Genomic DNA, 20,237 nt, shown 5'->3' with positions numbered 1-20,237 from the left:
CGGAAGCCGAACTCCGGGAAAAGAGACCAAGACTTCCTGCGTGCTGTCTTTTATGCCTTTCCCCCCGTAACGCCCCCTAGCCATGCCCAAAAGTGGGCCTGGCTAGTGACGTAGTTTACCGCCTACGTATGTATACGTCTTTAGTCATGCCTAAAGTGGGTGTGGTTAGCGGTGTGGTAAACCACCCTTTTATTACCTCATCTGTATGCGCCTCTAGTAAGTCACAGGGTTAATGGTGGCATACAGGCTTCCTCCTACAATTCCCCTTTTAGTCTAAAAGGACAACTAATTTGTGTCAATGAACAAATTGTATCAAACATCTATTCTATCTAAACCTAAACTTATCTGAAAGAAACACCCAGATATGAACACCTCCTTCCAATCCCAACTCTAAAATAATTGAAAACTAACACTAACAGATGTAAACTATCTTATAATATCAATAGTAGGGAGAGGGGGCGTGGAATTCTCAAAACTACTTCCTGCTGAGATGGGACGATGATAATCTCATGGGGACCTGTGAGAAGAAAAAAATGTTAGTATAACAAAATCTCCGTAGATCAGACAGTCTCTGTATGGCAGGAAATGCTTGATTGAAGTTCATGACTGGGGTTCTAGTGTTGATTGAAGCTCTCATCTGAAGCTCTGGCCAGATTGTAGACGATGTGCTGTTTCAGTTTCTTGGTCCGGAGTTGTGTAGAGTGATGTAGTTTCAAGCTAGTTTCAGGATAGTGCTTGTCAGGTGGAGTCAATGATGTGGGGCAGTTCAGATGCCTCCAGTCGAATCCGGTGAAGTCAAGGAAGTGGATCCTCATCCTCTTTCTGAAGCAGTTGAAGATTGCTGTCAGGAAATCCCTTGTTCTCTGGAAAACTCAAACATTAATGTTAACAAAGAAATATTTTAACTTTTATATGTATGCATACTGGAAGAGGTGACAATAGGGAAGATGGTAAACATGAAGGAAATTAGACTTTTCAGAAAAAGAAATCCACAGATTACAGTCCCTAATTTTATTTTCTTCTGTCTTATATCAACAAAAAGTCACAGTGCAGCAGGGACTGATTATTGGTTCAATTTGTCCTGGTTTCAAGTCTGCATATGGAAGAGGGTAGACTACCATTTCAATACCTTTTCATATTGATTACATGTTGAACTGATACTTTAGTTATGTCTTTTAGTAGTTTGAGTGTGGTTGGCTCCCATAATCTCAGAAGGATGGCCCTATTAGGAGGTGTGGCTTTGTTGGAGTGGTGTTACATGAGCCCAGGAGAGTCTGTTAAAGGCTCTCAAGAGCCGGGCGGGCGGTGGTGGCGCACGCCTTTAATACCAGCACTCGGGAGGCAGACACAGGCGGATCTCTGTGAGTTCGAGGCCGGGCTGGACCTACAGCCTCCAAAACAATACAGAGAAACCCTGTCTCGTAAAACCAAAAAAAAAAAAAAGGGTCTCAAGAATTTATAGAATTTATTTAGGTATAAAATAGGGATAAACACTTACTGATACAGAGCAGATCAGACATCACTATAATCCAGGGGCTGTGTGTCTCCTGCCCAGGGGAGCTGGAGTCTAACCACCAGAGAGAGGGAGGGAGGGGGGGGGAGGGAGAGAGGGGAGAGGGGAGAGAGACCCCTCAGCTTTTAAGTGGTCATGTAAACAGACAAGACCATGCACTAGAGTTTGCTGCCCCAAAGGTCATTGGCTAAATGAATGGAAATCCCACAACAGTGGTGGTGGGCTTTGAGGTTTCCTATGCTCGGGGTATTGCCAGTGTTTCAGTTCACTTCTTGTTGCCTGCAAGATGTAGGACTCTCAGCTCCAACACCACATCTGCCTGTATGCCGACATGCTCCCCACCATGATGAGAATGGACTGAACCCCTGAAACTGTAAGTGAGCCACTCTGAATTAAATATTTTCCTTTGTAAGAGTTGCTGTGGTCATGGTGTCTCTTCATAGCAATAAAATCTCTAAGACCTATGTAATACAACATAAAATATGAAAGTTTGTTCTACCTTTTCCTTTTACTCTTAATGAGTGTGGCATGGGCTGGAGAGATGGTGCATGATTGCGATCCTGGCACTGGAGAGGCAGGCAAAAGTGAGTTTCTCTGAGCCCAAGTTCACATCATAGGGTCAGGCTTTGTGTCAAAATTGAAACAGTATAAAATTATAGTACTTGACCATAACATAAAAAGAAGTAAAGGGAAACATTGAGTACTAAAGTAATATTTCAGTATGTCCAGAACTGAGGGAGAGAGAGAGAATATCATGAATGTGACAGCAACAAGTGCATCCTGAGCCCTGATATGCGTCTCTATAAATGACAAACACTCGAGAAAGGGTTTAGTCTATCCCAAGCCTAACTGTCTGCCATCCATGAGAGTTGTTTCTTAAGAATTTAGCACAGGAGCCTGGCGGTGGTGGTGCACGCATTTAATCCCAGCACTCGGGAGGCAGAGGCAGGCGGATCTCTGTGAGTTCGAGACCAGCCTGGCCTACAAGAGCAAGTTCCAGGACAACCTCCAAAACAATACAGAGAAACCCTGTCTCGAAAAAACAAACAAACAAAAAAGAATTTAACACAGGGCTGGAGAACTTGATGTTCTTCCAGAGGACCCAGGGTCTGCTCCCAGCACCTACTTGGCTGTACACAGCATCTATAACTCCAGGTCTAAATGAAGTGATGTCATCTTTTGGCCTGCTTTGTTACAGGACACATGTGGTACACAGACATACATGCAGGCAAAACAAACAAAAATCCAACAATAACCATGCAATATGATAAATCTTAAAGAATTTAGCACATGCTACCAGTTCTGCAGAACTAGTTCTCTTTTTCTTGGGGTGGGGGGAGAGTCAGGATTTCTCTCTCTGGCTGTCCTAGAACTTGCTTTGTAAACCAGGCTGGTCTCGAACTCAGAAATCTGCCTGCCTCTGCCTCCTGAGTGCTGAGATGAAAGGTGTGTGCCACCACTGTCCACCTAGAATTGGGTTTGGTGTGTGTGTGTGTGTGTGTGTGTGTGTGTGTGTGTGTGTTTAAGCACAGGTGCAAGGATAAGAATATTGCAACCATTTTTTCCCTACCTACAAGAATGTTCAGAACATTGAAAGCCGTGTGGGATCAGGACAGCTTTCATATGAGACACCTTCTTACAATGTACAAAAACATCACACATACACACATACCTCAGTATCATTTGACAGCAAAATTGCCCCGGTACATTTCCAACCTGCCCTCTGGGTATGGCGCTGTCCTTGGGAGCCTGCTGCCATCTTTTCCTGCAGGCTCACCTTGGGCTGTGTCACAGCACTTGGCTCCAGCTTGCCCTGGCCTTGGTCAATCTCCTGGCTCTCAGAGCCTTCCTGTGTTCTCCTTGCCGGAGAACTCTGCTTTATGTCTGGATAAATCTTGCTGAAACTTGGGATCTCAGCACGTCTGTATCACAACCTAATTAAATTCTTCCTGCCTTGTTTTTCCACTTAATTGTATATTTAATAGGTAGGGGTGTGTGCGTGTGCATGTGTGTTCACAGACGCCCGCATGCGCGCGTGCACCCTCAACAAAGCACAATCGTGTGGGTGTCAGAGGGCAACTTGATAGTCAGTTCTCTTTCTTTCACCATGCATGGAACTCAGGTCGGCAGTCACACGGTGAGTCATCTGACTGGTTCTTCATTCTGTACTTCTCGGCCTTGAGACTTACCGTATTATGTTTCTGTCTACGGCCTGTCTACAGCAATTCTCACCGTCTTAGAGCTACAGAATGAATCTGAGGCTAGCCCGGGGCAACTTTCTTTAGAGCTAGCAAGGTTGAGCAGAAGTAAGGCAACAACTCAGGTGCAGTCGGGATTCACTTGCCTTGGTGTTTGGAGACACAGCCTCCAAATCGAGCGGTGCAACAGCAACCATAGAGAGCGGGAGGCGGGAGCGAGGGGACGGATGTGGTCACCATAGAGACGGGTGACTGACAGGCAGCGGAAGAGGAAGCCCAGGGAGAGGGCTAGGCTGTGAGGTGGCAGCGGCAGCAGAGCGGAGCTCCTCGGCCCGCAACGGGGTGGGCTCTTGGTCTCGTCACCAGCGAGGCAACCCCGGTCTGCCGTGGGGCTCTGGTGTCCCTGTCGGCCTGATCGGCCTGAGCACCCACTTGGTCCGGCTCTCTGCCGCGACCTCCTTCCCGCCGCCGCCGGGCCTCGCAGAGCAAGCCAGCTGGACACCGGGCCTCCTCCGCAGTCGCAAGACGTAGGCGATTCATTTCTGACTCCAGACGACCGGCTAGGATTCGCTTTGGGGCTTCTTCCGAGGCACGGGGCTGTGGTTGCCAAGGGACCTAGTAGGGCACTGGCTGGCTCAAGCGAGCCTCTGCTGGCCTGCCCAGACCCCAGCGTCCCCCTCACTGCAGCTGTCTCCCGGGTTGCTCTATTTGGTAACCTCTGGATACAACAAGAGTGCCTATAATTTGTGTCTTGCTGCTCTTAGGAAGGTGAACAGCACTTCTTGCAAGACCGGGTGGGATGACCTGCAAAATGGCTCCGTCAGCCATTGCGCTCCTCTGAGAGGCCAGCTGTGCTGAGTCACTGTGTCTGTCCACTTCATTTGGGTGGGCAGATGGGTGTGCACCATGCATGGTTAGTAATCTTATTTGACAAGGAGGGAGTTAATAGAACCTGGGTTTCTATGACACTCAGGAGCGGGGTGGAAGGAGGCTCTGACCCGTCTCTAGTGCTAACCTGCAGCGGTAGGTCAGGAGTCCCTTCTTGGGCCTGAGCAGACATGGTGGACCTGCAGGACAGGACAGGGTGGCTGAGGTGGGGCTGTTGTTTGGATGGTGCATGTGCTTTTCCCTAACTCTGCTTCATCAGGTGCTGCTGACTTCTGGATTAGGCCCATGCTTCAGATGGATGTAACCCTTTTTGGGTTGGATTTGACAGTATTGCACGTTCTTTCCTCTTTCTACTGGACCACAGACTGCAATCCCAGTAGTGTGTGGAGTTGTTCACATAGGCAGTAGTATTTTGTTGAGAGGTATCAGCACCATGGCCACTGAAGACTAGGCATAGGGAGTTGGGAAGACTTTGTGGGGGATTCAGGACTTGGAAGCCCGCACACTTTGCTCCTTTCTCTGTTGCTGACCTCATTTACCTCAGGTTCCCAGGTTAAAGCTGTGTGGCTACTGCTGGCTTGGTGCCTGTCAACCTATTGATCCTTGAGACTGTGCCCCGGGGCACTCCGTGTCAGGGCCTGCCACCATGCGACTGAGCTCCCTGTTGGCTCTGCTGCGACCAGCGCTCCCCCTCATCCTGGGGCTGTCTCTGGGATGCAGCCTGAGCCTTCTGAGCATTTCCTGGATCCAGGGTGAGGGAGAAGAGCCCTGTGTAGAGGCTGTGGGGAAGCCAGGAGGGCCACAGAATCCAGACTCCAAAACTGGATTGGATCAAAGTGATGAAGACTTCAAACCCAGGATTGTCCCCTACTACAGGGATCCTAACAAGCCCCACAAGAAGGTGCTCAGGTGAGGGCGATGTGTGCACAGTCGGGGTGCACAGATCCTCATTCTCGAGCTGTTTGCTGCTGTGCTCGCATCCCTACTCAGTGCTGCTCTCCGAGCGCTTCTTTACATCTGAGTTTGCTCCTGCTTCATCCCTGCCCAAGCCTGAGAGTCTCACCCGTTGCTGTTGATGTTCACTGCTCTTGAACAGAGCTGTAGCTGCCCTAACCCACTGAATAGACCTGAGAAGACCCTGCCCCCACCCGTTGGTAGTCCAACATCACCTGCTCGGTGGGCTCTCACACTAGAAGCTAGTTAGTGGGGACGAAAAAGGAATTCTGTCCCCTTTCCCAGTCCCAGATATGCGTGCTGGGCAAGCTGGCAAACGCTTCCCTAAGGGCTCAGGAGCTGACCCCTTATCTTCTGACCTCTCCGCAGGACTCGGTACATCCAGACAGAGCTGGGCTCTCGTGAGCGCCTGCTGGTAGCTGTCCTGACTTCCCGTGCCACGCTGTCCACCCTGGCTGTCGCTGTTAACCGTACAGCGGCACATCACTTCCCTCGATTACTCTACTTCACAGGGCAGCGAGGGGCTCGGGCTCCTGCAGGGATGCAGGTGGTGTCTCATGGAGACGAGCGGCCTGCCTGGCTCATGTCAGAGACCCTGCGCCACCTTCACACGCACTTTGGGGCTGACTATGACTGGTTCTTCATCATGCAGGATGACACGTATGTGCAGGCCCCCCGGCTGGCAGCCCTTGCTGGCCACCTTAGCATCAACCAAGACCTGTACTTGGGCCGTGCAGAGGAATTCATTGGTGCAGGCGAGCAGGCCCGGTACTGCCATGGGGGCTTTGGCTACCTGCTGTCACGGAGTCTCCTGCTGCGCTTGCGGCCACATCTGGATGGCTGCCGAGGGGACATTCTCAGCGCCCGGCCTGATGAATGGCTTGGCCGCTGCCTCATCGACACTCTGGGCATCGGCTGTGTCTCGCAGCACCAGGTGACAGCCCCTTCAAGGCAGTCCCAGTCCCCCAAAGGTTGGCAGTGACTGAATGATTGCTGTCCAAACTGAATGCTCGAGACCATCCTTGTGTCCTTCCCAGATGCCAGCCTGCCCCTTCAGCTCTCCCTTCCTCACCTTACAGCACTGGGGCCATCAAAAGTGCGTATCCTTAGGGACCCCTAAAGCCAGAAAGGTGTCCGAACTCACCACCTCCCTCCCCACGTTCCACATCCAGTGCATGTCACAGTTGAGGATAATGTGAAAATGTCCTAGAGTTGGCCACCCCCAAAGTGGAAAGCCCAGAGGTCCCTCTCCTACCCCAGAGAGTAGCTCTGTTCTACTACAGAAGGTGGAGTACCCCAGAGGCAGGCCACCTTCAACACCAGCCTGCTGGGAGGGTCTTCTAAGACTGTATTCTCACTGAACAGTGGTGTCCTTGGGGGAAGAGATTGTCCTTAGTTGCCTCTTTGCTTTCTCATTTCCAAAATGTGGGCATTGGAGGTAGGAATGGAGGCTGGGGAGCAGCTGCACTGCTGTCCTCTAAAGCAGCAGCAGTGATAGGTGTGCACGCTGAGGGAGCTTCGGGGGTAACAGCCTATGTATGTGTGCAGCATTGTCTCATTGGTCCCTCTAGGGCCAGCAGTATCGCTCCTTCGAACTGGCCAAGAATAGGGACCCTGAGAAGGAGGGGAGCTCCGCTTTCCTGAGTGCCTTCACCGTTCACCCTGTCTCCGAGGGTGCCCTCATGTACCGACTCCACAAACGCTTCAGCGCTCTGGAGTTGGAACAGGCTTACAGCGAGATAGAGCAACTTCAGGTGAGCTGTGCCTGGGCCCGTGGCTGAAGCATACAGGGAGCGGGAGGAGTCAGGCTTACAGGGGGAAGGCTAGGAGGGTAGAAAGAAGCTAACTTCCTAAACTTAAAACCACCACAGGGTCCAGGACATTTTAAAGTGATCTCTGGGCTGACTCAAGGGCCACCAAATGTTTAGGTAAACTCGCTTAAACACCCCTCCAGTACGCCTCTCCTCTGAGACAGCAACCCACCAAGTCCCAAGCTGCTAGAATTGTCCTAAAAGGTCCAAAAGGTAGAAGAGAGGGGAGTTCTGTAGTGGGGTCTCCAGAGGTGGGGTACAGCTAGGAGCAAAGGTCTCATCATGAAGAGGGTGGGAGTCCTATGGGCGTGGCAGTAAAAGCATGTTGAGCTCTGTGTTTTGAGATCCATGTCTCTGCCACGCACAGACCCTCGGGGCAGCAGCTGTGGTGCTCCTCCCCATTTTAGATGGAGACTCATGGGATGTGTGCAAAGGGCTAGGTGTTTAGCCAGGACTCTGCTGTTGGAGCCTCAGAGCCTGGGCATCTGGAGTTGGGTGGGATCTTAAAACCAGCACTAATGTTGGGTCCATTCCCTCTCACCCAGGCTCAGATCCGGAACCTGACAGTGCTAACTCCTGAAGGGGAGGCAGGACTGAGCTGGCCTGTTGGGCTCCCAGCCCCTTTCATTCCACACTCTCGCTTCGAGGTGCTTGGCTGGGACTACTTCACAGAGCAGCACACTTTCGCTTGTACAGACGGGGCTCCCAAATGCCCGCTGCAAGGGGCAAACAGGGCAGACGTAGGCGATGCGGTGGACACTGCTCTGGAGCAGCTCAATCGGCGCTATCAGCCCCGCCTGCGCTTCCAGAAGCAGCGGCTGCTCAATGGCTACCGGCGCTTTGACCCTGCCAGGGGCATGGAGTACACCCTGGACTTGCTTCTGGAAGCTGTGACTCAGCGAGGGCACCGGCGCTCCCTAGCCCGCAGAGTCAGCCTGCTGCGGCCACTGAGCAGGGTGGAAATCCTGCCTATGCCCTATGTCACAGAGGCTACCCGGGTGCAGCTGGTGCTGCCGCTCCTTGTGGCTGAAGCTCCCGCCGCCCTGGCTTTTCTTGAGGCCTTTGCTGCCAGTGTTCTGGAGCCACGAGAACATGCCTTGCTCACCCTGCTATTGGTATATGGGCCGCGAGAAGGCCGCGGGGGCCCTGACCCGTTTCTTGGGGTGAAAGCTGCAGCAGCTGAGTTAGAACGACGGTACCCTGGGGCAAGGCTGGCCTGGCTTGCTGTGCGAGCAGAGGCCCCTTCCCAGGTGCGACTCATGGATGTCATCTCCAAGAAACACCCTGTGGACACACTCTTCTTCCTCACCACGGTGTGGACAAGACCTGGGTCGGAAGTCCTCAACCGCTGCCGTATGAATGCCATCTCTGGCTGGCAGGCCTTCTTCCCGGTCCACTTTCAAGAGTTCAACCCTGTTCTGTCACCACAGAGATCCCCCCCAGGGGTCCCTGGGGCCGGCCCCGACCCCCCATCCCCTGGCGTGGACCCCTCTCGGGGTGCTCCGGTCGGGGGCAGATTTGACCGGCAGGCATCTGCAGAGGGCTGCTTCTACAATGCTGACTACCTGGCCGCCCGCGCCCGGCTGGCTGGGGAACTGGCGGGCCAGGAAGAGGAGGAAGCCCTGGAGGGGCTGGAGGTGATGGATGTTTTCCTCCGGTTCTCAGGGCTCCACCTCTTTCGAGCCGTAGAGCCAGGGCTGGTGCAGAAGTTCTCCCTGCGGGACTGTAGCCCCCGGCTCAGCGAGGAACTGTACCACCGCTGTCGCCTCAGTAATCTGGAGGGGCTGGGAGGCCGTACCCAGCTGGCCATGGCTCTGTTTGAACAGGAGCAGGCCAACAGCACTTAGCTCCCCGCCCCTGTGCCTGCCATAGCCCCAGCAAGTGCAAGGTGACGGACAGATGGAGGGCTTGTCACTGTGTTTTTTTAAAATCAGAGAATGCTATTAAAAGTATCTTCTGCCAAACTGTTTTTAGGTCTAGGGCGAGGGGTAAGAAGAATAATCTGTGGGAGGGTGGTGGAGTTTGTCTGCAGGGTTCTGCTGCCTTCCCCTCTTTCCCTCCCTCCCTTTCCAGTCCCCAATGACCACAAGGCGGCTGTCTGATGAGTGACCTTTAATCCAGTCCTCCCCACTCTGCCTGCAACCCCACAGCAGCAGGGGAGGGAGGCCAGAGCCCAGGGCCTGTGCTGGACAGCGTGGCTGGCTGGTCCACAGTGATGTTTGCTCACGGGCTCCTAGGTGTTGCGCACGACCAGTGATTGCTCCAGCTCCTGCCTGCGCTGCTGGATCTTTAGAGGAAGTGTGAGCAAGGGCGGGGTTACAGTGATCCTGGTGAGTGACCAGGGCCATCCCTTCCCTGGAGGAGTGTGGGAGCCCGAGGCTGCTGCATGGGGATGTAGGGTGGTGGGCAGGTGATAAGCATAGGCAGCAGCAAAGACTGTTGGAGGGTGAGAAGCAAGGGTTCTCTAGGATTGGAGGAGAGGGAAGCCTCATGTGCAAGGACCTCCATTAATTACCTTACAGTAGAAGTAGCGGCTGACGGCCTCCTGGGACCAGGGCTGGTGGTAGAACTCAGCCCGACGTTCCTCTTCAGGGTTAGCAGCCACATCTGTCATCACCTGGGAGGGAGCATGGGGTCTGTCCTGAGTTCCCCAGTACCTCAGTGCCCGAGTTGCATGGCCATCTTTCCCTCCCCACGTGCGTGTCTTGGTGTCAATGCTCCCTGAGCCCTCTCTTCACCTTGAGGTCTCGGCTCTGAGAGCGGAGCAGGTCTTGGACGTAGCCTTTTGGGTCTCTGGAGAAACTTAGCATGAAGTCCCTCTGGATCTTGAGCTGGTTTATGGACTCAATCGTCTCATGGATCTACAGGTAGAAAGACAATTATTTCCACCTGACCCTGTGATGTGGGAGAGGAAAGCAAGAGGAAGAAGCGGGTGGGGAGACTCCTGCAGAGGGCAGCTCCCCAGAGCCTGTTTGCTTTGAGTAGTGAGGGGAGGGGTGGGCAGAGCCCAACTTGGAGGGAGGTCAGTTTCTCAAAGCAGGAAAGAGCTGTGTATTCCTCATGCCCTAGGCCCTGCTGTGGCCTGAGTGTTTTGTCCTCTCTCTTGGTTAATGTCCCACTCTAGCCCTGGGCTCAGGCGCACCTTACTGTCGAGCGCGCCGATCTCCTGCTGGTTGGCCGTGGACAGGAGAAAGCTGCTCATCTGCCCCTTTAGTGGCTCCTCCACCTCCACGTCAATGTCATAGCACGCCGTCTTCTTCTGGTCTGACGGGTCCACGCTGCCAGAGAAGCCCAGCCCTCGATGTCCACGGTATACCCCATAGAAACCCAGGGCTAGGGCACGGGTGGGTACAGGGAGCGGGTGGAGAAAGCAGGAAGGCTTTCCTCTGTGGAGGAAGTGAGGCCACCTCACCTGATGACATGGTTGATGACAATTGGGTCAGGGGGCAGCAGCAGGGCTGTGAGGCGCTGGGGAATCTCGGAGAACTTCAGGCGGGGACAGTCAAAAATCTGAAGCAGGGTTGTTGAGAAGGGGGGGTCATCCTTGTGTGTGTTGTGTGAAGAGACAGTAACTAATTTGGATCCTTCCATTTTGGAGACCACAAGAAGCTGAGAGCAAGTCAGGTTACTGGGTGGGCGTGGCAATGAACCAGGCCAGGGGAGGAGAAACACCAAATGGGAGGCCAGCGAGGACCCCAAGGATGTCTGGTTGTGGCTCCCTTCTACCACATTCCGTGAGCAAATTCCCTAACACCTTGGGTCTCAGGGCCTCCATCTCTAGAATTGGGGATAGCAACAATTCCCATTTCAATGGTTGTCATGCAGATGAGGTGAATTAGAATACAAAAGTGTTTGGAATGGTATATGGTAAGTGCTCAATAAATTCCAACTACTATTTCTACTCAGATTTATCTGCTGTGTTTATTTTATTTTATTTATTTTTTATTTTTTGGTTTTTACGAGACAGGGTTTCTCTGTATTGTTTGAGACTGTCGGTCCAGCCCAGCCTCGAACTCACAGAGATCTGCCTGCCTCTGCCTCCCGAGTGCTGGGATTAAAGGCGTGCGCCACCACCGCCCGGCTTGCTGTGTTTATTTTAAAATACATTAATAGTAATACTTCGGTAGAATTTTGCCATATCATTTCTGCAACAATCTGGTTTTTCTTAGCTGCCAGATACATGTGATGGCACAGCTTTCACCAATCCTCATGTCAGACACAGAACCAGAGGCAGAAAGAATAGCAAAGTAAATTACCCCAATTCTGGACCCAGGACTGGGATCCCGGGGATCCCCACTCCAAGTACCAAGAAGATTACATCACAGGATGCCGTTGCCCGTTCCCCCCAGGAGGGTTCCAAATATGCTTCCCTTGAGGAGCAGCTAAACAGGCTGCAGGAGAGATGGGGTAAGACCCTGCGCTGGTCTCCAAGGCCATGACCCTGACCAATCCTGGCATCCAGGAACTCAGCAAGAGAGCTGGCTGTCTTTGAGAGGCGCTTCTGCCCCCAGGCCCTGGGGCGCAGGACGCCGTTACCTGCTGGAAGTACTTGTCCCCGTTGATGTACTCCTTGTCGTGGGCGTCCTGCAGCCGGTTGGTCTTCACGTACTGCCACAGCGCCTGGACAATGGCGGAGCGGCTCTGCGTGTGCAACCCCAGCAGCCGGGCTAAGCGGGGGTCCAGTTTGAACTGGGGAGGCTGGGAAAAGTTTACCGGGACAGTTAGATCAGGGGGGGGGGAAGTACTGGACCCCAGGGACACAGGGCTTACGGTCCTCGGCAGTGCGCTCCCAGAGGAGGTGGGTAGGAAGAAAGGGCTCTTTGGGTGGCGTCTGCAGGTGAGGGGTGAAACCCACCTGATAGTCCAGCATAAGGAGCAGGGTGCAGCGCACACTTAAGTCCCCTGGCCTCTTCACTTGGAACCCATCTGTCTCCTGTGTTGTGGGCGTCCGGTGCCACTGTCCAGGGGGAGGAGCTAGGTCACCCACAGACCCATCCGGATTGATGGGGCCTAGAGCTTGAGGATGGTCCTCATTCCAGATCCGCAGCTTCTGGGGGGGGGTGGGTCTTGGGTTGGCAGGAAGGTGGCGACTCAAGGGGGGGAAGCTGTCTCTTACCTCAACGAGGTGGTTGTCGGGGCCATAAAGGTCTTTGTCCAGCTCAATGACCAAACTCTTGAAGAAGGAAGAGAACTTCCGCTTCTGCTTACTGGGCTGTGGGAAAGTGACAGGGACCATGGACACAGAACGGGCCAAGTTGGCAGCAGGCAAGTGGTATGCTCAGAGGCAGTCCTCTGTACCCACACTGTCCCCAGGCCCACCCACCCCAGCCAGCGCTGACTACCCGACTCCCAGTACAGACATTTAGTTCTGCCCTTGACTCAGCCCATACCCACCCCAGGACACCTGGAGAGACCTGGGCCAGGACGTACATCATCCAAGAGCTTCCCCTCTACCCGCAGCTCCCAGGAGGCAATGCTGCCATCAGAATCTTCAGCATCGGGCTTCGCAGGGTTGAAGGTATTGGAGATATAAAGGCGCAGCTTTCGCTTTTGCTGTAGAAATAGAGTGTAGCACAGGACAGGGGCTGTGAGCATTCACCTGGGGTATCCTGCTTCCTCCTCCTGGACAGGGCACTCAAAGCCCCCTTCCTGTCCCACACTAAGGCACCTTCATGGGCCTCTTCAGGGCCTCCTGGATGTCCACCCGCTTCCGCATGATGGTTTGGTCCAGCTTCCTCTCAAATGCTAGGAGGTCCATGTAGGCCTGGGACTCGGGGACCAGCTCCCGAATCTGGAGGAGGGACAAAGCAGAAGCAGGGCTCTATCAGTCTTGCCATGCAAGACGCGTCTCTGCTCTGCGATCACAGGACACAAGGGACATGTAGGGGAGCTGTCCGATTGATTCCAGGGTATGGAACTCTGAGGGTGCAGAGAAGACTTGTCCCCAGGACTCTATTATATAGCCTCATTGTGTGTGGATAAAGATTGCTTCTCCCTCCAGGAAAATCCATGCGTCTCATCACCCAGCAGGTGCAGTGCCTAGCCTCACCCTGTCACCTTCCTCAGATGGCTGGGAGGTGGCGTTGGTTGCCTCAAGAGCCACACCTGCTGCCCTTTCCCATGGCCAGGACTTCCCGCTACCTTCTGTTCCCCATTACCTAGCAGTCTCTTGTCCCTTCTTTGTCCCATGCCTTTCCGCCTCCGGACCACTGGCGTTCAACCCTCTTAACCTCCTCCCTCCAGCTCCTCTCAGTCCCGCCCTACCCTCTCATCTAGGGAGCCCCACTTCTTAATGAGCTTTTAAAACAAAAAGTGAGAGTGGCTTATGATGCTGAGCCCAAAGCACCCTCGCTCCTGAGGGAGGAGGGGAGGGCGGAGCAGCAGAGGGTGGGGGCCGGCTGGGGGCTGCTGTGAAAGGCACTCACCCTTTGAGGGAGGATTTTGTCAGCCATCTTCCTCCTCTTGGCACTGTACATTTTTAAAAGAAAAAACCAGGTTACCATGGCGACAGATCTGGGAGTAACGAGGCCACCTGCTAAATTATCCCGACATCTCCGCCCGCCTGGCTGGGGTTCCCACAGCCTGCTTGTCTGCCCGTCTGAGGGCTATAGCAATGATGTACTCCCCTTGGAAAGCAGGGTGACTGATCCTTTCTCTGGCCTGGGACCCCACCCCAACACACACACCTTATACCTCGCCACATACATCCTCAGGACCAGGGAAATTCAGACTTAGGAGGAACTAGTGAAAGAGGACATGTTGCCAAAAGATGACAGCAGACATGTTTGCAAAAAGCTGGGAGGGGGAGGAAAGTGGAGAGGAGACAGTGTTTGAGGACCCTCTTCTGCCAAGCAGGAGGTGCATGCCCAAGACAGCCTGAGCTCCAAGAAGGGGAGATGGCTCTTCCACGTGGTCCCTGGAGCCGTCGTGGTGTGACGCTGGTGGCACTTGGCACTCCTGCCCCTCTACGCTTGGAAGGGACTGTTTAAGGGCAGGTGCTTGTGGTCTTGGACCATTTGCCAACCAAGGGACACACCACATTCACAAGGACCCTGAAAATGTGCACGAGTGTTCTGTGTGAGTGTGACTCAACACTGGAACCAAAGGGGCTGGACCTAATAGATAGAACCTGGAATTTGGATGCTTCTCAGTTTCAAAAGCATCCCTGAAAACCCTTGGCTGGCCAAGAGAGCACACAGCCTAGAGGATAGCTCTACACTGCCCCCATGTGGCATTCCCATTCACTGCCCCCTCCCTATCGAGAAATCCATTCTATGGCTAGGTAAGCAACTCATTAAAGGAAAAAAACCAACCCATTCTTAGGCTGGGCAAGCATCTCATGAAAGGATTTCAAATAAAGTGTTCACACAAGACTCTTAACTTATACACAACAAAATCAAAGAGTTATTTGCTAAACAAGATAATGGTTCACTTTGTAAAAGAATTTATCATAGGATGCCTATAAATTATTTTCCTTGATGCGTAAAAACCACTTAATAATGAGGTAAAATTGAAATTATACCTTGTATAAGAGCCCATCTGTGTGCAAAAGGAAGCATGTGTGTTTGGCTAAATACCAATGCCCATAGGGATCTCGCCAACAGTCAGCAAGGTCCATGGGAATGCCACCAACTTCTCAGACAAATAAGCTGGTCCGGTGGCACGGGGACAGGGCCGGTCCCTCAGAGGGATTATAACATCTCTTCACACCCACTGCCAAGATAGGGGTGTGTGGAGGTCTGGAGGGGCTCTGATGAAGCCTGGGATTTAGGACTCTGGACTGGCAGGGAGGTACCAGAGGACCACACTTCAGAAAACACACAGCTAAAGCTCAGCCCTCAGTCTATTGCCAGCCCTGCCTTTCCCCAAAGCCTGAAGCATCATCCAGAACTTGGGGTAAAGGATGTGAAAAAGGATTTAGCAAGTGACAAGCAGAAGAGCAAGGGGTGCATGCAGAGAGGGGATACTGGCAGCTGACTGTCACAGTCTGTCTTCACTGTGGGCACACAAAAGAACCAGACCAGTGTCCCCTAAGCCCTCCCCGGAGAATACCCAAGCCAGAATGACTTGGTCGCTGCTGACATCCTTCGTCAGCTTCCCATACCCATCTTTCACCCACCTGGTCCCCGAGGCTTCTGCCTGCCCACCCCTGCACGCCCTTCCACGCCAGGGGGGCACTCACCTGCGGCTCCGCGCGGGGGCGGTGGGCACAGGCTGGCCCTGGCCCTGTGGCTGACTCTGCCCGGGCGGGGGCGCTGCTCGCTTGCGGGCGGGCTCCATGCCCGCGGGGGCCAGGCCGGGTCGCACGGCGGGGCTGCCCATGTAGGGGGAGCCCGGGGGGCCCATGGGCGCCCCCTGGTGGGGCATTCGGGCTCCAGACGGCATCCCGGGGCGCTGGGGTGGGGTGGGGCGGGAGGTGAAGCAGAAATCGGCGCCGACAGGTCAGATTCAGTCCCGACCCCCAGGCCAGCGTGCTGCGTCCCCGCCCCTCTCCAAGACCCGGGGCTGGTAACCCTGCGCTGAGCGAGGAGTGGGAGTGATTGGTGGGAGGGGCGGGGGCGCGGGAATCTGCGCGGCTCTGGAGGAGGGGGCTCGCAGTCTCCTTGCAGGAAGCTAACTGAAGCCAGGCAATTGCCCAGGGCATAGCCGAGCCTCGGAGCCGTGCAAGGTACCGCAAAAATGAATATTAATGGCGCCTTTCAACCTTTCAAAGGATGTTCACATCCGCACGGTCTTCTGCAAGCCAGCCAGAGCAAGTCTTTTCATCCCCAGTTGACAGATGGGGCAACTGGGGCTCAAAGAGAAACGCGACCTCGCCAAGGTCACCCCGTTCATCCCGGCAAAGGCAGCACCTGACGGGTGCTGCTTTCCTGATTTCCACAACCCACTTTGGGGCTTTGTATTTGAGCCCCCATCTCTCATTCAGCGCACCCGGTTTGGACCCTTGGTCTCAAACAATCCATTTAGCTGACTCCAGGTCTCTGACTTAGCCTGACTCCTTAATTTCATTTCTCCCAAGGTGACACAGAGGCTGGGCAAGGGCACCCGAGGGTCTGAGTTTTTCTGCGTGGCAAGTGGGGAACTGGGTTTCCAGCGGGCAGGGATGGTTGAAAGAAGCCGCATCCGTGTTAGTATCCATTTCCCCCTCCTATCTGCCTACATCAGAGAGACAACCCATTCCCCACCCCATCCTAGTAAGAGTAGAGCTTGGAGGGAAGCGAGGCAGGTTGTATTTCCCCGGCCACCTCCTCTGGGCTGTCAATCAAAACGGATGAGGTATGAATGCAGGTGTCCACTACTCAGGCCAGGAAAGGGAGTTGAGGCTTAGGGACTAATCAGCAGGTAGGACTGGCTCAGAAGAACGAGGAGGTGGTGTGTGTGTGTGTGTGTGTGTGTGTGTGTGTGTGTGTGTGTGTGCAGACCCTACTATTTAAACACCCTCATCTCAGGCTAGGGATGTAGCCTGGTATAGTGCTTTCCCAATACATGGGAAGCCCAGGGTTCAATCCCCAGCACCAATGAAAGTGCACATGCCGGCACACACATGTAATTCTAATCTCAAGGTGGAGACAGAAAGATCAAGACCAACCTCCCTATATAGTGAATCTGAGGCCAAGGTAGGCTACAGGAGACCCTGCTTCAATACATAATAAACAAATATGAAACACATCTCACCCCAGGACCAAGAGGCCCCCTGACCCTAACCCCCAGGCTTCCTGCCCCCCACTGCTTATCCCTAAGGTCTGCACCTTCAGTAGCAGCTGTCCCTGCCCATCTCTTCTGCAGTGAACCCAGCCAGTCCTCGAGTTTGCCTCCCCCATTCCACCTGACCCTGTCACTCATACCGCCAGTGCCACCGAGTGGAGGCCCAGGCCTAGCCATTCCCCACCACTACCAGGGGGGCCTTGGTGACTCAAGAACTGAACCTCCAAGTTGGCCATACTCAAATCCATACGAACAGCCTCTTCTTTGCTAGATGGGACTCTAAAGCAACTCCCCCAAGCAGCTAGGTCAGGACTGGGAACTCCACTAACCCACAGGACTGCCTTGGGAACAGCACCCCCGAGATCCCTGCGGCTAGAGGACAGGCTGCCACAGGGAAGCTCTCCTCCCTATCAGCTGCACTCCTATTCACCAAGGCCATGGATACTGTCTGGTTCCTGAGACGCACAGAGAGGAAGGGGCCTCCAGGGGCTCTGCCACCAGGACCACCATCACAAGAGGTCAAGATTTTGGGGGCCCTTGCCTCTCTCACTGAGAAGGTGCTTCCTGGAATCACAACCAAATTTGGCCATAGTAAATTTGACTGATTCTTCCCTCCATCACATGTCCCCAGGCTTGGAGCCCCTTACAGCCAGGCTCTCCACTGACTCAAATCAGCCATCTACCTTCTTAGGGTACCCTCAACCTCAGGCTCCTCACGTGTCTCCACATGTCGGTGGCAGGACAGTATAGTGTTATCCCTTTGATCTCCAGGCCTCATGTGGCCAACTCCATGCCTTCACACCTTTGAGGTATTAAGCTCATCAACTTCTGGTGGCTGAGCCTGCCAAGGGATCCCCTGACTCCTTTAACTTGGGGTCCATCTCTTAAGTAGGCCTCCCTCAGCTCTGACAGCAGGGCCAAGTCCTCAGGACCCTTCTGCTAGGATGCAGAGGTTGCTCAGCCAGAGAGCTTTTGCTCTCAGGTGCCTTCAGGGTCACCTGCTCCTAGTTCCTCAGACATAGCCAGAGTGACACTGTCCCAGTGGATGAACAGGACAACAGGCAGCCCAACCCTAGTGGCGTGTTCCAGTCGCCACCCCACCCCCACCCCGGGCAGGGGTAACACCTGGGCCACCAGTAAAAGAATGGACGACATGTCAGCTACAGAGGGGACCCACCTCTTTGGGGACACGGTGCCCACATCCCACCCTTTGCCCCTGACAAGAGCCCAAGCCGACGCCTCTCTTCCCTGCCGCCCGCGCGCCCATCCCCAGCCGACCGCTTGGCGACGTGTTCGGATGCCAGGGCGCCAGCAAGGTCCCAGGGTTGGGCCATGACCGTGCGCCCCCCAACCAAAGGGGTGGGAGAGCGGGAGCGCGCCGGCGGCCCCTCCCGATCATCCCTCCATTCAGCCCGAGCCAGCTCGCTCACCCTCCCCCGCTAACTTTCCCCCACTCACCACCCCATGGACCAGAAACTCAAAAAGTTTGCTTTTCGTGGCTTTGCGCGCCCCTCCGGCAACTTCGTCCGCGGCCATCGGGGTGGGCTCAGCGGCTCCTCTCACTCTCTCTCTCTCTTCCTCTTTCTTTCCCTTTTCTGCCTTTTTTTTCCTCCAACTCTCCCCTCTGAGTCCTGCTGGGCTCTCTCACACTTCTACTCGAGCGGAGTGGGGAGGGGGCCCCTTCAGGGCTGCCCTGACGGCCCACGGCCCACGCCGCCGCCGCCCGCCCGCCGCCGCCGCCGCCGCGGCTGCCGCATTCCTGCACTGATAAGACAGAAATAGTCCGGCGGCCCGGGGTCTGCCTGCGACGCGGCAGGGACAGAGCAGCCCTCCCGGGCACCCCGCGTGGTCCAAACGGCGCAGATAAGCGGCAAGACAAGCCGATGTGCCCCGAGGCTGTGAGATGGGCAGCGGCGCAGCGCCCAGGCCGCCGGAGGCCCACCGGCGGAGGCGCAGGGAGGGAACGAGCAAGGGAGGTGACGGGGGCTTGCCGGCCACCCTGCCTTCTCCACAAATAGTTTCTCGGTTAGGGAATTCGCCGGCAGGGCCAGGCAGAGACAGGCAGTTCCAACTTTCTTCCCCCAAGTGGCTCCTGCCGCATTTCTGAGGCCCTCTCCCCAGGGACCAGGCAGGCCAAGTAGGGAAACATTTGCTGGAAGGAATCTGGGGGGGAGCCCGAGCCCGGAGGAGGCCTCGCTCGTGTCCCGGGGCCGGCCGCGGTGGGTGTGCCGGGCTAGCGGGCTCTCGAGCGTCCGCAGATGTCTGCGCCCTTGGCTCGCACACCGTGTGTCTGCACTCTTTGTGGCACGGCGCGGTGGCTGTGGGTGTGCATGCTTATGTGCGTGCACTGACAAACGCCGGGTCTGTGTGCTTCCCTCCACGAGAGCCGCCGAGCCTGCGCGCGTGCGTGCGGGGCAGGACACGGCCTGTGTCTTTCAGCTCTGTGGGAGTCTATTTCTGGGCTTGTGAGTCTTTGTCTCCGTGTGAGCAAGCGAGGGCAATAGGGAAAGTATTTCCGAAAAGGGGACATGGATTGGGCTCCTGAGAACAGAAGAGTAAATGTGGGGAATGGTGCCGAGCCTGGATGGGTACTTGGGTGGGTAAGGAGGAAAGAGTGAGGCAAACAAGGCTTGATGGCTTTGGCATGGAGACCCAGGGAGGCTGGGGATGGCGAGGTCCGCCCCAGGACCGAAGAGAAAGCAGGAGTGTGGAGTGGGAAGATGAGGGAGCCCCAAAAAGGACCGTGTGGACAGAACTGGCCGACCCCGGAGTGGAGAAAGAACAGAAAGGAGGGGGCAGATCGTGAGATCCCTTGGCTGCGCTCAGGACCCGCCCATGCCAGAAGCCACGCCTGTTCCCACCTTCTGGAGGAGGAGCCTGCAGGCTTTGGAACAACCAAGGGTCACATTTATGGGCTTCCTGGGGCTGCAGCTGTCAGAATTCAGATGAGGGAGGGACAATGCCTGAGGGAATTTGTGGGAACACATTAAAGTTTGAGCCCTCAAGACCCAGCTTTGCACCGAGGGGTTCTAACCTCGGGCCTTCAGAATGTCTTCACTGGCCAGGACAGTGGGAATGTTCTTCCAGGAGTCTTTTCAGCCAGTACCTGAGTTTCCTACAGGTCCTGCTAGTATGCCTAGCTGTCATGGCCTTTCAGGTGCCCACTGT

General features: G+C 54.8%; 2 protein-coding genes across 9 annotated transcripts in view; one reads left to right on the top strand and one right to left on the bottom strand.

Moving 5' to 3' along the window:
* The first annotated feature begins 3,973 nt into the window (after positions 1-3,973).
* Chpf2 (chondroitin polymerizing factor 2) lies at positions 3,974-11,269 on the top strand. Of its 4 annotated transcripts, none has more exons than XM_013126100.3 (6): positions 3,974-4,238; positions 5,144-5,508; positions 5,923-6,487; positions 7,125-7,307; positions 7,910-10,231; positions 10,489-11,269. In XM_013126100.3, the coding sequence occupies exons 2-5, from the start codon at positions 5,246-5,248 to the stop codon at positions 9,209-9,211; spliced, it is 2,313 nt and encodes a 770-aa protein (XP_012981554.1). In that variant the 5' UTR covers positions 3,974-4,238; positions 5,144-5,245; the 3' UTR covers positions 9,212-10,231; positions 10,489-11,269. The 4 variants fall into 4 exon arrangements, with proteins under 4 accessions (XP_012981554.1, XP_012981552.1, XP_012981553.1 ...); XM_013126098.3 differs by having other exon boundaries at positions 4,476-5,508; XM_013126099.3 differs by having other exon boundaries at positions 3,974-4,624.
* Positions 9,460-20,237, bottom strand: part of Smarcd3 (SWI/SNF related, matrix associated, actin dependent regulator of chromatin, subfamily d, member 3) — a 31,495-nt gene continuing 20,717 nt past the window's right edge. For 2 of the 5 annotated variants that reach the window (XM_013126102.3, XM_040737114.1), the window contains exons 3-14: positions 15,547-15,758; positions 13,790-13,832; positions 13,033-13,155; positions 12,759-12,917; positions 12,481-12,576; positions 12,220-12,321; positions 11,901-12,062; positions 10,777-10,874; positions 10,507-10,642; positions 10,103-10,225; positions 9,880-9,981; positions 9,460-9,651 (exon numbers count right to left, since the gene is read on the bottom strand). In XM_013126102.3, coding sequence (XP_012981556.1) covers positions 9,598-9,651; positions 9,880-9,981; positions 10,103-10,225; positions 10,507-10,642; positions 10,777-10,874; positions 11,901-12,062; positions 12,220-12,321; positions 12,481-12,576; positions 12,759-12,917; positions 13,033-13,155; positions 13,790-13,832; positions 15,547-15,758 — 1,410 coding nt within the window. In that variant the 3' untranslated portion in view covers positions 9,460-9,597. Of the gene's footprint in view, positions 9,652-9,879; positions 9,982-10,102; positions 10,226-10,506; positions 10,643-10,776; positions 10,875-11,900; positions 12,063-12,219; positions 12,322-12,480; positions 12,577-12,758; positions 12,918-13,032; positions 13,156-13,789; positions 13,833-15,546; positions 15,759-18,527; positions 18,790-20,237 lie in introns of those variants that run through there. The other 3 variants (XM_013126101.3, XM_005087232.4, XM_040737115.1) reach the window with 3 other exon arrangements.

Source organism: Mesocricetus auratus, unplaced genomic scaffold (assembly GCF_017639785.1).
Source record: "Mesocricetus auratus isolate SY011 unplaced genomic scaffold, BCM_Maur_2.0 Super-Scaffold_100676, whole genome shotgun sequence".
In the NCBI taxonomy this organism is placed as follows: domain Eukaryota; kingdom Metazoa; phylum Chordata; class Mammalia; order Rodentia; family Cricetidae; genus Mesocricetus; species Mesocricetus auratus.
Note: the sequence above shows the minus strand (reverse complement) of the source record. Positions and strands in the feature narration are given on the sequence as shown.